General features: G+C 41.4%; 2 protein-coding genes across 5 annotated transcripts in view; both read right to left on the bottom strand.

The window, feature by feature from the left end:
- Positions 1 to 1058: 1058 nt before the first annotated feature.
- On the bottom strand, positions 1059 to 8719 carry ch25hl3 (cholesterol 25-hydroxylase like 3). Its single transcript, XM_017452157.3, has 2 exons — positions 8119 to 8719; positions 1059 to 1464 (listed from the first exon to the last, which is right to left on the bottom strand). The coding sequence occupies exons 1-2, from the start codon at positions 8562 to 8564 to the stop codon at positions 1110 to 1112; spliced, it is 801 nt and encodes a 266-aa protein (XP_017307646.1). The 5' UTR covers positions 8565 to 8719; the 3' UTR covers positions 1059 to 1109.
- Positions 8720 to 17094: 8375 nt separating this feature from the next.
- The window catches only part of erlin2 (ER lipid raft associated 2), a 17495-nt gene continuing 16833 nt past the window's right edge, over positions 17095 to 17756 (bottom strand). For all 4 annotated transcript variants that reach the window (XM_017452154.3, XM_017452155.3, XM_017452156.3 and 1 more), the window contains one exon: positions 17095 to 17756. This exon is cut by the window's right edge and continues 679 nt beyond it. The gene's annotated coding sequence lies outside the window, so the exon portion shown is untranslated.

Genomic DNA, 17756 nt, shown 5'->3' with positions numbered 1-17756 from the left:
CCCCCCCAAAAAAGAGTCCATCATTCTGTGATTAGTTCACGTTCACTTAAAAATATAATCATTTAAAATCAAAAATAGATAAAAAATTTAAATCAGACTGACGTGTCACGGGCTGAAATGACGGTTAAAATGAAATGGCCCGCGAAGGAGCACCGGGGTTGCCAGGTCCACAGTTTCCACAGTTTTCAGCACAGTGGCTGGAGAGGAAAAAAATAGTCAAAAGGAGGTGGGTGCTTTGATAGGATCGCCCCCACCCCCAAAAAAGCATTTATTCCAAACATCACGGTGTTACAGTCAGGCTCCGCCCACATGTATAAAGATACCTGCCTGATCCATCCTGATCCCCTACATCTGGTTGGAGTCGTCATCACCTGAAAACCACTCGCTGCTGCTGAGGATGACCCCACATGGTGCCGCCTAAACATCACTGATTACTGAGGATGGCACGACTTCAAAACCAGTGAAGATGGCTTTCGAGCTCAAACAGTTTTACACAGCGGAGAAGTTCAACAAAACAGACTTCATATAAGAACTGTAAGGAATTTTCATGGCTACACATCTGCACTATTTAACCATGTAGTAGCGCATTTATAGAAGGGATTTATTTATTTATTTATAATCGCACTATCCGGTGTCACCCAGATAAGGATGGGTTCCTCTCAAGGTTCCTCATATCGCCTCAGGGAGTTTTTCCCTCACCACAGTCGCCTCTGGCTTGCTCATTAGGGATAAACAATAATCCTGAGTTGATATATTTCTGTAAAACTGCTTTGTGACAATGTCCAGTGTTAATAATTGCGCTATACAAATAAAACTGATTTGAACTGAAAACTGATTTGTACGAGCAAGCAAGGCCGGTAGGTGGCGCTGTTGAACACATCCGTACGCGTGTATGCAGGTGCGGAGTTGACTAAAACGAAACAATGAAATGATTTCAGCGCGAATCTGCGCGTTACAATTTCCCCACAGTCATGGACCAAAAAATATGAAACGTAACCTCCTGGACACGTGGACATGATCTTAGTGCAAGTCAGCGTTCAGAGGTTGTTGTTTTTAAAAAAAAAAAATCCATATCCACATCTCCAGCTCCTTCCAAAACAAACGTCCGTTCACGTGTGTATTGCCGTACCAAATATGAGGTCCCAGTGTGTGAAGTACGGTGCATAGTTCCCAGTAATGTGCTGATGATGGGCCTGGTGGAAAGGAGCTCCTCCGAAGCAGGGCAATATCCTGTGGAGAGCCCAGGGGAAATCGTACCCACAGTGGTCCTCCACCGCCAGCCAGATGTTGAGCAGATGGAAGAGGATTTGGCTGACCGGGTGGCAGCCCACCACCACGATGCTAAACATGGCCAACACCTGCTGAGAGACGAGCTCGATGATGCTGGAGTCCTGAGCCGCCAGTGCGAAAGGGTGTACGTTCATGTGATGAGACTGATGGAAGACCTTGAAGAGCCAGGGGTTTCTGAGGAACAGAATGGGTGGGGGATTACAACGAATAATACCACAGCACTGTTCAATTCTCAAATCTGATTGATCAGAAGGTGTTGATTGATTTCTATAGCAGCAGATCTAACAGTAGTCTACACTCTTAAAAATATAGGTTATTTTTAATTTTTTTCTTTTATACAAAGAATCTCCTTCACATTGTATAAAGTTCTCAAGTTGAGCTGTATGGTACTTCGGAGATTGAAAAAAAAAACTTCTTTATGGTTCATCATAGCTTCTTCAGAGCATTGTATTGGTTCAAGGTGTCATCCCTTAACACGTTAACGTGAACCCTACTGTATAAGGTTCTTTGTGGGACTGGAAAAGGTTCTCCTGGAAGGCAACACTCTTAGGAATCTTACTTTGGTTCCTTAAAGCACTAACTAAGGATGTTTTGTTTTTTTAGAGAACTTATGATAACATGGTTCCGTGTGGTACTGCTGTGAAGAACCATTTCTGGTTTCTTTAAAGCACCAGTGAATAGACGGTTCTCTAAACTTGAACTTGAGAGAAAAAGGTTCATTATGCAACTTAAAAGTGTTCTCCTATGGCATCAGGCTGAAAACAAAACCCTTTTCGGTTCTAAATAAATAATAATAATAATAATAATAATAATAATAATAATAATAATCAACTTTATTTTATAGAGCGCCTTTAAAAGCAGCTTCTTAAATCACTGTACACAAAATAAGCAGTACACAATAATTTTTTTAAAATAAAAGTTAATAAGAACAACAACAACAACAACAACAATAATAATAATAATAATAATAATAATAGGAACCTTTATTTATTTATTTATTTGAACTTCTTTTTATTCCATTTTATCAAGTGCAGCCGTACAGTACAGTTAGTCATTCAGCGATATAGCGATATAGCGATATAGCACAGGTCTACATGTCTTACAGGGCAGTCCATGGCCTCCAATATCCTCTCAGTGTCCACACGTATTTCCCTCTCATGGGTCAAAATGGTAAGCAAGGGGTTACAACCACCAATACAGTAAACAGATAAATTAAATAAATGATATTATTAGCACAGTAATAATGCATAAACAACAGTAATGCGTGAATAACATCATGATGGCATTCAGATTTAGATAACAGAGGAAATCGACTCCGACTCCAACAGCAAATCACATGAGAAAATATGAGCCGATCGGGGACCATTTCATTGAAAATATTTCTGTTTTTAGTTGTAATTTTGCAGTTATATATCCCATGTAATAAACATCCTTCACCCTTTCCCTCCATGCTGATATCGTGGGGGGCTGCGGCTTCAGCCAGGAGACCGTAATCATCTTCTTAGCTATTAAGAGCAAGACTCTCAGTGAGAATATCGTATTATTGCTCTCCACCTCCTCCGGAAGTAAATGAATATAAGTAAGAAGATGGTTCTAAAGGCAGTTCTACATGTACAGTGAGGGAAAGAAGTATTTGACCCCCTGCTGATTTTGTACGTTTGCCCACTGACAAAGAAATGATCAGTCTATAATTTTAATGGTAGGTTTATTTGAACAGTCAGAGACAGAATAACAACAAAAAAATCCAGAAAAACGCATGTCAAAATGTTATAAATTGATTAGCATTTTAATGAGGGAAATAAGTATTTGACCCCCTCTCAATCAGAAAGATTTCTGGCTCCCAGGTGTCTTTTATACAGGTAACGAGCTGAGATTAGGAGCACACTCTTAAAGGGAGTGCTCCTAATCTCAGCTTGTTACCTGTATAAAAGACACCTGTCCACAGAAGCAATCAATCAATCAGATTCCAAACTCTCCACCATGGCCAAGAGCAAAGAGCTCTCCAAGGATGTCAGGGACAAGATTGTAGACCTACACAAGTCTGGAATGGGCTACAAGACCATTGCCAAGCAGCTTGGTGAGAAGATGACAACAAATGGAAGAAACACAAAACAACTGTCGATCTTCCTCGGCCTGGGGCTCCATGCAAGATCTCACCTCGTGGAGTTGCATTGATCATGAGAACAGTGAGGAATCAGCCCAGAACTACACGGGAGGATCTTGTCAATGATCTCAAGGCAGCTGGGACCATAGTCACCAAGAAAACAATCGGTAACACACTACGCCGTGAAGGACTGAAATCCTGCAGCGCGCGCAAGGTCCGCTGCTCAAGAAAGCACATATACATGACCGTCTGAAGTTCGCCAATGAACATCTGAATGATTCAGAGGACAACTGGGTGAAAGTGTTGTGGTCAGATGAGACCAAAATGGAGCTCTTTGGCATCAACTCAACTCGCCGAGTTTGGAGCAGGAGGAATGCTGCCTATGACCCCAAGAACACCATCCTCACCGTCAAACATGGAGGTGGAAACATTATGCTTTGGTGTTTTTTTTCTGCTATGGGGACAGGACAACTTCACCGCATCAAAGGGACGATGGACGGGGCCATGTACCGACAAATCTTGGGTGAGAACCTCCTTCCCTCAGCCAGGGCATTGAAAATGGGTGAAGATGGGTATTCCAGCATGACAATGACCCAAAACACACGGCCAAGGCAACAAAGGAGTGGCTCAAGAAGAAGCACATTAAGGTCCTGGAGTGACCTAGCCAGTCTCCAGACCTAAATCCCATAGAAAATCTGTGGAGGGAGCTGAAGGTTCGAGTTGCCAAACGTCAGCCTCGAAACCTTAATGACTTGGAGACGATCTGCAAAGAGGAGTGGGACAAAATCCCTCCTGAGATGTGTGCAAACCTGGTGGCCAACTACAAGAAACGTCTGACCTCTGTGATTGCCAACAAGGGTTTTTAAACCAAGTACTAAGTCATGTTCTGCAGAGGGGTCAAATACTTATTTCCCTCATTGAAATGCAAATCAATTTATAACATTTTTGACATGCGTTTTTCTGGATTTTCTTGTTGTTATTCTGTCTCTCACTGTTCAAATAAATCTACCATTAAAATGATAGACTGATCATTTCTTTGTCAGTGGGCAAACGTACAAAATCAGCAGGGGGTCAAATACTTTTTTCCCTCACTGTAAACATTTTTAAATGTCATTTTGTATGCTTTGCCAATATTCTGTTAATTTTAGACAGTCCCAGAATGTGTGTGTGGTCTCCCACCAGCCCCCCCCCCCCCCCCCCCCCCCAAAAGATGGATCTGATCTGTCTTCAAATTTTAAGGTAATAAGGAGTTCTGAAAAATCTCTTCTTGACTTTTGTTGGCTCAAATTTAGCCTATTACCCAAAAACATTTAAAATTCAACTTAGAAGCCAATACTCACATCTACCTCTGAGATAGAAAAAATACACCAGCCGTGAGTGAGAAGAAGCAAAGGCCCAGCTTTATTGTTCCATTCCACCACACGAGATCCACACCGATGAGAATTCTCAGAAGTGATCCGACACCTGGAGCTCAAGCTCCAGTATTTATACATTAGGTTCGGAAGTGGAGAGTGACAAAACAATTTAGAGAGACCTTGGTCTCACTCTTATCTCGCGGGGTCAGCTTGACTCAGCCACCCTTATAAATGGCTCCTCATGGTTTTCTCTTAAAATTAAGGCCTTCCTTGCGAGCCAAGAACCCTCACCATTTGAGTCATGAGTAGGTTTACATTTTCCTGTATTTCTAGTTTATAATTTATTTTCATATTTGCACTATATTTCTTATTTTATATATATTTATACTACTTGAAAAGCGGTTTACTGTACTTCCAACTTCTTAATATCATTACAGTTCTACTGTCCTGCATATCCTACTATTCTGGTTTTTTTTATAGAGTTTCTCTATTACTATAAGATATTATTAAAGTTATTCATGTGTGTGTATGTTGTGTCTACTTGCCCGCGCTTGACTGTACGAGCGTGTGTGTGTGTGTTAGCCCTCCTCAGCTCAGCTCGTATACCTCTTTTTGGCTTTTTTTGACTACTACTGCTCTTAAAGATCTTTAAAGTGTAATTCCAATCCGTCAATGTCCGCCTAATCCCGCTTCTATGTGTCTAGGTGCCCGTTTTTTCTTCTTCTCCCTTTTGCTGGATGCTAGGTCTCCCTTATGTTTATTTTATGACATTTTTTATCCACAACATTTTCCATTCAAATTCCCTCCAAGCGGGGCTGTTTGTTATTTTGTGTCCCTCTCCTCTTTGGATAGGCATTTATTAATGATTTTGAATGTAGTAACGGGATGCTCTACGGGCAGGGATTGGAACAGAAAGAGCCGCCTCGGCAATATGTTCATCCGTATCGTTTCCACTCGTCCCATTAGAGATAAAGGGAGTGATTCCCATCTTGTCAAAGTCAGTTTTTATTTCACCCAATAATTTCCCGCAGTTAGCCATAAATAGCCGTGATGTATCCGGGGTTATGAAGATTCCTAGGTATTTAAAACCTTGATTAGACCAACGGAAGTTAAATCTTCCCGTTAGTTGTGCTGGCCAGTGCGCCACCGGCATCACTGCTTCAGATTTCGATTGGTTGATCCCGAGAGTTCTCCGTATTCCTTTAAATTTCTGATTGGCGAAGAGATAGAGGAGGCTGGATCACTAATATATGTCAGTATGACGTCCGCGTAGAGTGAAATCTTGTGTTCTGTTTGACCCGCATCTTTTATACCCTTGATAGTCTCATTTTGTCCTATTAGTGCTGCTAAGGGTTCAATATTTATGGCAAACAGCAAAGAGCTGAGGCAATCACCCTGGCGGACCCACTCTCAAGGTGGAAAAAGTCAGAGCAACATCCATTCACCCTTACACGTGACTTGGGGTTTGTGTACATAACCTTTACACAGTCCACAAATTTTGGGTGGAAGCCCATTGCAGCCAATGTTTTATACAGGAATTCCAATTTACAGCATCGAATGCTTTCTGCGCATCAAAGCTAATTAACATGGAATTTTACTTACTTTTCCTGGCACATGTTCTAATATTTAATGTTCTCCTTAAGTTGTTGGCTCCCTGTCTGTCAGGGATAAAGCCTGTCTGATCCGCCTTAAACAACTTTGCTATAATTTTTTGCAATCTTTTTGCCAGGATACTTGTTAGTATTTTTTGATTGTTACATAACAGGCTAATTGGTCTATACTCCTCCAGGATCACAGGTCTTTGCATTCTTGATGGATCACTGAGACAATGGCCTCAGACCATGTAGCTGGTGGGTCTTCTTTGGAAAGGGCGTGATTAAAAACCTTAGTTAGTACTGGTACTAAATCATCAACGAAGCATTTATAGAATTGGATAAAAAGTAAGATGTGGCGATCTTTAAAAATATATATATATATTTTTTAAATTAAGTGTTGGTAAATTGCTGTGCCAGAAGAGGAATAAAACACACAGGGTTTCAGGAAAAGAATCCACTTCAGAGTGGATACAGTAACTCCAGTGCATTATGGCCAATTAATAACGCTTATTAACTCTTAATAATACTTAAGAACACTTAATAACAGGATTTACTAATGTTGTGTAACAGCTGAACCGTGCTTCACTTCTACACACTGCCAAGGTTGCGAGTTGCAAGTCAGTACTCGTCATTCAGATCCGAGGAATGTAATTATCCTCCTCCTCAGTAGTCATGACCTCCTGAATATTATCTTACTGATATGAAGAGAAAACATTAAATCTTACAATATTTCATCTGGAAGATCATATGGAACATGTGCACCAAAAAAAAAAATTAAATAAATAAAAGAGATCGAAAAAAGAACCAATTTAAAATGTCAAACTGTGCTAATTAATTAATTACTTTTGTAAGCGCCACCTGGGGGTGGAACATGATATCATTATAAAATATATACACTCTTAAAAAAAAAAAAAAAAAAAAAAACAACTCTAGGTTGAGGCTTTTGGGTCATTTAATTGGGCTATTTTCTGAGTCTGGGGAAGTTTTTTTTTTTGGTAGTTTTATGTAACCCAACCACTGGGTTAATGGCTGGGTCATTTTCACTGGCGGTGACATATCCTACACACTTTTTTTGTGTTCTTACTATTTCAACACGCTTCAAAAGTAAACATCATGCACTGCTTCCTCAGTGTTGGTGTTACACTATTAGCATCATGTGTTTATGTTGGCTGTGACTGAGGCTATTCTATAATTCTCTGAGTCTGCATCTTATCTCCGAGGCTCTGAGTCAGTGTTAGCTGTCTGAATGCGGTCCGCAGTAGGGAGGAGTAGCTAAGCGAGTTAATAACATTACTGTAGTGTACAACTCGTGGTAATGTTAGACATTCCCATTCCCTTTGTGAGAGTTAACGATCACCATGATGTAATGCAGAGTGGGTTAAGGTTAACTACATTCAGCAAGTGTTTTGGACAAGGTAAGCTGTAGTAATTAGCATTAGGAGGATGGGTTGGAGCCGTGTTTCTTCATGTGTTCGGTGAATGTTAATGCTGGGTAACAGGTGCAGACAGTCAGTGGCTAAGGGAACTTAGCGGCTAGTTCAGTAATGTCGAAGCCAAAAGTTCTTCACGAGGTTATCGTGACAAAAAGAGAGGATGGGGTTTAGGTTGTAATGTTTCCTCCGCCTCGGTCATGTTGATTGACTTAATTAAGTTGTGTATATACAAAGTACATCATGCAAGGCGCGAGCTTAACTTTAAACGTATCAATTGTTGCAAATAAAAGCATTGTTTTTGTTCGATGTTCAGAAGAGTTGTGTGAAAGCGGAAGTCTCACCTGTGCACGGTGTAGTGCACGAAGAAGAAGGTGGTGTCGAACACGAGCAAGCAAGAAAAACACTCCGAGCACGCGACGAGCAGCGATGGCGCAGCAGCAGCAGCAGCAGCCGCGCGCTCGTGCTGCGCGAATCCGGCGTACCCGATCCACGCGCTCACCGGCAAGATGCACAGCGCGTACTTCCACGAAATCCGCACGAGGCAGCGAAACCAGCGGCGCAGGCTGACAGGCTTCCCGTGGATCCTGTACCGACTGATCCACGGCACGCGCGGGCCGAGCACATCGAGCCCGAGGAAGAGCGCCGAGAGCAGGACGTGAACCGAGAAAGCCAGGCACGCGCTCCACAGCGGCGTCGCGCGCTCCCCCGAGCGCTCGCGTATCTCGTCCCAGACGGGCTGCAGCAGAGGAGCGCCGCACGCGGTCGGAGAAACGACACCGTATAACATGATGTTAAGAGCTCAGATGATCTGCACGGCCCCCGGTGACATCAGTGAGAGTTCTCCTTTCGTTCCTCTCGCGCACGGAGCTGCACCGATTTCTGTAGCGTCTGTGCCTTTACAGGATACTTTAAGAGTGAGTCTGCGCGCGCGTGTGGTGTTTCCGGATTGCGCCCCCCCCCCCCCACATCCCACATCCCATCATTATATTCAGACTCCTGCTGAAAAACTCACTCATGACGTCACTTTGCATATTCATTCAAAATTTGCATATCACCGAAGACAAAAGAACATTACTGATTTATTATAGAAGTCTTATTTTAATGACTGTAAGAAGTATAAAAGGATATATAGGTATAAGAAATATAATAGGATATATATAAGAAGTATAATAGGATATATAGGTATAATTAGTATAATAGGATATATAGGTATAATTAGTATAATAGGATATATAGGTATAATTAGTATAATAGGATATATAAGAAGTATAATAGGATATATAGGTATAATAGTATAATAGGATATATAGTATAAGAAGTATAATAGGATATATAGTATAAGAAGTATAATAGGATATATAGTATAAGAAGTATAATAGGATATATAGTATAAGAAGTATAATAGGATATATAGTATAAGAAGTATAATAGGATATATATAAGAAGTATAATAGGATATATAGTATAAGAAGTATAATAGGATATATAGTATAAGAAGTATAATAGGATATATATAAGAAGTATAATAGGATATATAGTATAAGAAGTATAATAGGATATATAGGTATAATTAGTATAATAGGATATATAAGAAGTATAATAGGATATATAGGTATAATTAGTATAATAGGATATATAAGAAGTATAATAGGATATATAGGTATAATAGTATAATAGGATATATACGAAGTATAATAGGATATATAGGTATAATAGGATATATAAGAAGTATAATAGGATATATAGGTATAATAGTATAATAGGATATATACGAAGTATAATAGGATATATAAGAAGTATAATAGGATATATAGGTATAATAGGATATATATAAGAAGTATAATAGGATATATAGGTATAATTAGTATAATAGGATATATAAGAAGTATAATAGGATATATAGGTATAATAGTATAATATGATATATAGGTGTAAGAAGTATAATAGGATATATAAGAAGTATAATAGGATATATAGTATAAGAAGTATAATAGGATATATAGGTATAAGAAGTATAATAGGATATATAGGTATAAGAAGTATAATAGGATATATAGTACAAGAAGTATAATAGGATATATAGTACAAGAAGTATAATAGGATATATAAGAAGTATAATAGGATATATAAGAAGTATAATAGGATATATAGGTATAATTAGTATAATAGGATATATAAGAAGTATAATAGGATATATAGGTATAATTAGTATAATAGGATATATAAGAAGTATAATAGGATATATAGGCATTAGTAAGGATGAAGTGGGGCAATCTATCCTAAAATATCCGTTTAACAAACAGCTGATTGTGGGGTCCGACAGTTTGTGAGGACCCTGAGGGAGAGCTGTTCTCTCTTTCTCACTAACATAACGAGTCGCACACACAGTCATGCCAGGAGACAATTTCCTCTCGCTCCAGGTGTGAAGAAAAACACTGAAGCAAAAAAAAAAAAACTTTCCTGACACCCAGAAAAAAAAGAAAAATGGGACGAGGTCTGGGATCCAGACTCCGATGGCCCAGTCCGTCCACGTTAACGTAAAACAGCGACTTGTAGGAAATAAAAGCAATATAAAAACTTTACACACGGGGACTTTCTCTCTCCAAGAGAAGGAAAAGGGGTGTACAAAAAGGCTCATTTTACACTCCAATATTTCAGAAAGGAATCACGGACATGTTTGCTTGCAGCCTGGAGCATTTTGTCTTGTACTTCATGCAGAAATGTAAAACCATAGGATTCTGGGACGGTTACATAACGGCGACCTCATCCTTTTTGGAAAGCTGGGGACTTTTTTTTTTTTTTTCCCCCAGTGGTGCTTCCCACAGGAGAGTCTAATAAAAGCGGACAGTTCACCAGCTCCAGTCTGGATCAGACTACCAGTGTTTCATAAATAATTAAACACCGGCACATAGTTTCTGCAGCAAAAGAGATCTTCAGATAAGAGTTACGGTGGAAAATAAAAAGTCTACACACCCCTGTTAAAATGGCAAGTTGTTTACGAAGTGGTTTAAGTTGTAAGTTTGATGTAAAAAAAATAAGGAGAAATAGAATTTTTTTTACAATAACCCTGCTGCAGGTTAAAACTGTGCACACCCTTTTAGAACTAGGGGGCGTGGCTGTGTTCAGAATGAACCAATCACATTCAATCTCATGTTCAAAAGTAACTATCGTACATCTGTCAGTCATCAATGACATGATTCTGATTAACCCTAAATAAAGACCAGCTGTTGCTGTAGGATTTTCTTCACATCTTTGTATCATCTGACTGCTGAAGTCCGCTCACAAAGCCCGTACAAAGCCTGGGCAGTATCTCATTTGTTGAAAGGTATCGATCAGGAGAGGGGTATAAAAAAAATAATAATTCTCCCAAAACATTAGATGTTCCATGGACCACCGTGAAGGCCATCATCAACAAGTGAAGACAAATGGAGCACCACAGTGACATCACGAAGAACAGGACGTCCCTCCAAAATTCATAAAAAAGGTCAAGGCAAAAACGTACCAGGGAGGTTTCCAGGCAACATTAAAGTAGCTGCAGGAATACCTGACAGTACTGATTACTCTGCATGTGACGACGATCTCTCGTATCCTTCACATGTCTGGGCTACGGGGCAGGGCAGCTAGACGGAAGCTCTCCGCGCACGTGTCCGCGCACGTGTCGTTCCAAACGAGGCGTGTCCGAGTCTATTCATTTTTACGAGGAACGGCAAATATTCTTGTAGTCATGGGGGGGGTCATGAAACTTTAACAGCGCCACCTGCAGGACTGGAGTACTTGTATAAGTATGTACTTGACGAGAGCAGGCACCCTCTCATGGTCTGATGAGACCCATTCCAAAAGGTTTGTTTGGTACCACCAAAAGATCACCATCCCCACAGCGAAGCATGGTGCTGGCAGCATCATGCTTCAGCGTTGCTTTTCTTCAGCCAGAACTGGGTTTTTTTTTCTTTTCAAGGTGGAGGGAATCGTAAATAGCTACAAATACCAGCCACTTTCAGCGCAACACCTTCAGGTGTCTGCTAGTAAGCTGGAGATGAAAAGGAGCTGTACTTTTCAGCATTACAGTGACCCAAAGCACACATCCAAATCAACAGAGGAACTAACCAAAAGACGATCGAGGTTTTTGAAAGACCAAACCCGAACCCAGATCAGAATCCAACTAGAAATCCGTGAGGTGATCTAAATATTAACGTGATTGTTGAGTGACGACCTCGGTGAGCTTACGAGGGTGCCTGCTCTCGTCAAGTACATACAAGTACTCCAGTCCTGCAGGTGGCGCTGTTAAAGTTTCACGACCTTCCCCCCATGACTACAAGAATATTTGCCGTTCCTCGTAAAAATGAATAGACTCGGACACGCCTCGTTTGGAACGACACGTGCGCGGACACGTGCGCGTGAAGCCTCCACCCGACGTCTCGCTGTTCATGGGAGCTACAAGCCCAGGGGAATCAAAACACAATAGTACTAAGTGTTAAAATGTAATCATCCACCCTCAGTGCGTGTGTGTGTGTGTGTGTGCGCATGTGTGTGCTTTTCGATCTCATTACATTTGCCAGAGGATATAATATTTATAATACACTATTTCCTGTTCTGCTCATGGTTGTGAAACTCAGCTGCTGAGAGAACAGCCAGTGTTTTGTCTCCGTCAGATCAAAATATTAGCTCTTAAATCCTTCTCAAGTTTATCTCGAGTTCATCTCTCTTCCTGTGTGTCTATTGTTAAAAAAAAAAAAAACAAAAAAAAAAAAAACATGACCTGAATTCACGATCCCAAACCGGATCATCTGAACTCCCACGTATCCGACAGCAGGCCTCGTCACTGCTACTTAAAAACGTGGAATAAAGTTGAAATTAAGTTTAAATCAGGTCAAATCGTCTCTCTCTCTCTTCTAAAGACTACAAAGACACCAGCAGATTACGATCGATGTTCAAATTTCAACGACTGTATGAAAACAAGACAAGAACCGAAGCTGTTAAAGAGATCCATTATAAAGAGCGATGTGTATAACGTTACACGCTACAGGAAGCTGGAGCGCGTTCGTGCGTGTAATCTGTCCCGAGTTCCCTTTAATAAAGCCGTCATCTGACCATCAGCTTACGAACGGATGCTTTACAAACCCAAATACTCCGATACATACCGAACATAACACACGGAGAGAATCGCCTCTGATGTACTGTATTAGGATATCTACACGAGTATTATTACACTTCACCAGAATCTCGCTAATATTCCCGGGACATTTTATTCTTGTGACATCAGTCACACGACGCTCCTGCGCACAAAGCGCGAGCTCCATGAAGACGTGGTGTGTGAAGGGTGAAGAAGAACTCGAGTGTCCTGCACAGAACCCTGACCGCAACCCCACCGAACACCTTTGTTTGGGACGAACTGGAGCCTCCTCGACGTCCCGACATCAGCGCCCGAGCTCAACCTCACTGACGCTCTAGTAGCTGAACGCACACAAATCCCCACAGCCACGCCCCAAAATCGAGTGGAAAGCCTTCCCAGAAGAAAGAGTGAAGCTTATTATACCAGGAAAAAAGGGGGAATAAACCTGGAACGGGAAGTTCAACAAGGACATACGAGTGGGACGGTCAGGGGTGCACATACTTTGGCCATATATACGTACGAATTGATACATTTCTAGGTTGTTCGACCAGCTGCTAAAACTATGAGTGTGACGTTAGTGTAATATCTCCTATTTTAGTATTTAAATATCATCGGTTCTGAAATCAGTTCGGTCCGGTCCAATCCGACTGGATGTTGAAATCGGGTCTTGTATTGCTCTCCTTTTTTTGTTAAATAAGGTAAATTAATGAGAAATGTTTAAATGCGGCACTACTAACTTGACTGATGTTAAATTAATTCCATGAATTTGACAGTAATGTTCGTTTTCTTCCAAACGGTCCGTCGCATGATGGGTTTATTCCTCCTAAAGACCCGTTTGTGACGTCTCCGACCCACTCATTCAGATTTTTTCAAATTAATAAATGGTTGGCAACCAGAGACCTTCAGAACTGAGACTCAGAGATCATGCCTGAAACCCATCAATTGCCCTCTTACGTCCTTAAAAGGACCAGTGCGTGACTCTACAGAGCAGCGTCCTGCTGGAAAGACCGGTGATTACCGGAATCAAACATTTTAGAAACCATGGGAAAAAGAGCAACACTAGGAGAACGATCAAAGCAGGATAACAGCAACATCCTGTCTAAACGAAATCACTCAGTTTTCCTTTCAGGAAGGGATTTCAGGAAGGCTCTCTGAACACATTCAGTTTGGTGAATGGTCACTTCCCATTAAGAGGGAATCGAGAGCCGTTAATGGAACATCTGGATGCTAAACCCTGAGAAGTGGGTTGCACGTCTACGTAGGTCTAGAGTAGAGTTGGTACTGTTTGCCCAGGTACACCAAAGACCCGAGATGTACTCCAGAATACATGTGGTAACGGGCTACAGGAAGTGGCGGGAAGATCCCAACACAGAATCCGTATGATTACAGCCAGGTATGGGCCGGTTGTGAGAGTGACCTGCTCTTCGGAGTTGTATAATACAAACAGGAAGTCCAAAATGCGTCTACACCGAACTACAGTTACTTTCACACTGCTTTTCGTCTCCTCAGTCGACCGAACAAGTGTGGAAATACTGCAGGGAAGCCTTTACGATGACGAGTAACACTGAACATCATCTGCTTCAACTTCCCCATCTCACAACCGCCATCTTCTATTGGTCCTGAGAAATGACCTGAACTTTCACCTGCCCGTGTAGACACAGCGGGAAATTAATAATCATGCTAACGCTACAAGGTGGGTTTAATTCAAACTTCTTTATTAAATAATTCCTCACCGGTCATAAGGAGCAGACTTCAGACCCTGAGCATTGATGTTTATTGTATTTGTTTACAAGGTAAACAGGTTAACGGTTGTTTTTAGCATACAATCTGTAAAATGAACTGAAAACATTTAGTCTATTACATTTAGTTTCTCAGAAGGTAGATTAATGTGTCGTGGTTCACACTGTGTTCCTAAATTCTGTCATAATTGACCAGCTCAAGTTTTCTCATGCTACTTGAACAAAAGAACAAAAATGTGAATGTCAAAATCATCTGCTTCTGCTTCGTTTGCCACGGTTATAATAAAAATGATTTAAAAAAATAAATAAAAATCGCTCTTAACCATCAACTATTCATTAATGTTCCTTATTTGGATAAAATAAGACAAATGAATAAAAACAAACTAGGAAATGATGAGGCTGGGAATACAGCAAGCCCTTCCTGTGGAAACATTTGAATTTCAACCGTATTTGCATATTTGGCTTCATCTTAACAACTGGGTCTAAAAAAACACGTAGAACGAATTGAGCTTTAGGAAATGCCCAGAGGCAGACAGACAGACAGACAGACGCACGCACACACTAATGGCATTTGGCTGAGGCTCCTATCCAGAGCAACTTACATTTATATCTAGTTGAAGGTTAAGGTCTTCGCTCGAGGGCCCAGCGATGGCAGCGCTGGGATCTGAACTCACGACCTTCCGATCCGGAGCCTATCCCGAGGAACTCGGGGGACGCCCTGGACAGGACACAATCACACACACATTCGGGACTGCTGGAGGAAGCACGGGGAGAACATTAAACTCCGTGTGGGAATCGAGCTCCGTGTTTAACACGGAGCTCGAACTAGATCTGGGAATAAGCACCATGTTGTGCAACTGGATCCTGGATTTCCTCGCCAACACTGGCGTTCCACAGGGAGGCGTTCCGAGCCCGATGTGGTATTCCTCGTTTACATACGATTACGTGGCCTTTCACACTCCGACACTGTCATTAAGTTTGCCGACGACACCAGCCTTGTCGGGGGTCCGATTGCCCGCGATGGCGAGGCGGCCGACAGGTAGGAGGTGAGGTTCTGGGGACGATGGTGCCAGAGCTACAACCTGTTTCTTAATGCCAGTAAAACCACAGAGCTGGAGATTGACTTTAGGAAACAGGAGAAGGTACACACCAATCTACATCAGAGGGGACAAAGTAGAGAGGGTCAACAGCTTCAGATTCCTACGGGTCACACTCACTCGATCCATCATCAAAAAGGATCTCCGACACCTCGGCTTCCTCGGGCGTCTGAAGAAAGCCAGGATGTCCACTACGGCCCCAGTGTGGTGGAGTCTGTTCTTGCATCCTGGCATGGCAGCTGCTCCATACAGGAAAGGAAAGCCCTATGAAAGGTTAAAACAGCTCAGAAACGCATCGGCACACAGCTACCAGCAGTCCAGGACATGCATGCTGCCTCGGAAAGACAGAGCAGAGCGCATCATGACAAACACAGTCACTGTTCTGTCTCTGGCAAACGGCTCAGGACTATTCCAACACACGCTACGCTATTCAAGGACAGTTTCCACCCCAGCGCCTTAAAGCTGTTCAACACACATTACCGTATGATAACATTAATGACACGGGACACTTTATAATCGCAGTATTGTCACTTACTGTCAAGCGATTACGATAATTTTTTGTAATCCTTGTACATTTTTGTCATTTCTACACATGTACACAAGTTAGCTCCTGTTCTCACGTACGTTGCGGCGGCTATAAACAGTTCTCTCACCAGCCGTGCTTTATTCTCTCCATCGACGTTAATAAGACAAAAATAGCAAAAAAAACAAAATAAACAAACCATAAATTCTTCTGTTCGGACACTGGAGACCCCTTACAGAAAAACCTCACCACATCAGCGAGACGGGAGATGTTTACTGAAGAGATGTCCGTCAAGTAACTCACTGGGAATATTTACACACAGATCGGCTGCTCGGTCAGAGTTCACTGCACGTCATGAAGTTATTCAAAAATAAATAACGATTTCTTTTTTTAAATCTCAAGAGGAGGAAATCAGACAAGACCGTTTCCAAAGCGAGAAGCTTTCTGTGGATTTACGTCCACGCGTAGTCACGAGGACGGATTCCTACTTAAAACCTACAAAACGTTCATTCTGATTTCATGGGGGGAAATAAATAAATAAATAAACAAACAAACAAACAAACAGCACGGCTTTTAGACACTTAAAGCAAACCTACTGCTCCTGTACGCGGTCTGGTCTTAAAGTCTAACAGGCAGAAGGAAAAGCTTGTTTAGTATCGCACCGATCCATAATTATCTGTCCGCTGTTCTGACGTCGGAGTTTAAACATGACACACACCAGCGCCACGCCATGGCTTCAGGAGGGTTTTATTTGTACCTGTTCTTGATTAAATCGAAAGATGAAAAAAAAAAATAAATAAAGTTAAAATCACAATCGGAGGAAAATCAACACAGCACGAGTCGTAAAATCATGTGACGTAGGGTGGGAAAACGTTTTAATGAATTCTTCACACGGTGTTAGAAAAGCTTCAAATCTCCACATTACACTCCGCTCGGTATTCCTGTCGTTTTTAAAAGAAAAGCATTAGCAGTTAATGGAGAAAGAACACTTTTTCGAACACAATTCCAAACAGTGACATTCAAAACTTTACAAAGATTTCAAGTGAACAATAAAATGTACTCCCCCAACCCCCTTGTTTTTTTTTTTTTTTTTTTTAATAAACAGATTGTGGTGTTTATTTATAACATTTTTTTAAACGCATACCCGTCTATTTATTTATTTAAAACGCAGTGTGAATTTTCAGGCAGCTTGCTAGCGAACGTATATATCGTGACACTGATCATTTACTCAAAAGTATCGCGATATATTTGTCCTCTCATCGCTCACGGCCCGGCCCGGTCCCTAGCGGGTCGCGTAACCGAGATCTTGTGGTTACGATCTTCCGATCCACATCCGGCGTACAGACACGGACAAAACCTACAGGAAGGTGTAAGGTAACCGGAACCTACCGTTAGTTCTTTTGCTCCAGTGCTGGAAAACTAAATAACTAGAGATTTGCTTAGAGACACACACACACACACGAATCCCATCCTTAGACACAAGTCTTTGTTTAGACTTCCATTAGACATT

The sequence above is a fragment of the Ictalurus punctatus genome, chromosome 22 (assembly GCF_001660625.3).
Source record: "Ictalurus punctatus breed USDA103 chromosome 22, Coco_2.0, whole genome shotgun sequence".
Lineage (NCBI taxonomy): Eukaryota > Metazoa > Chordata > Actinopteri > Siluriformes > Ictaluridae > Ictalurus > Ictalurus punctatus.
This window is presented reverse-complemented; position numbering and strand designations above follow the sequence as displayed.

Coding starts and splice junctions, on each gene's coding strand:
- ch25hl3 (XM_017452157.3), bottom strand. CDS start 8,564: ATGTTATACGGTGTCGTTTCTCCGACCGCGTGCGGCGCTCCTCTGCTG. Junction 1,465..8,118: donor GTGCACTACACCGTGCACAG/GTGAGACTTCCG, acceptor TCTGTTCCTCAG/AAACCCCTGGCTCTTCAAGG.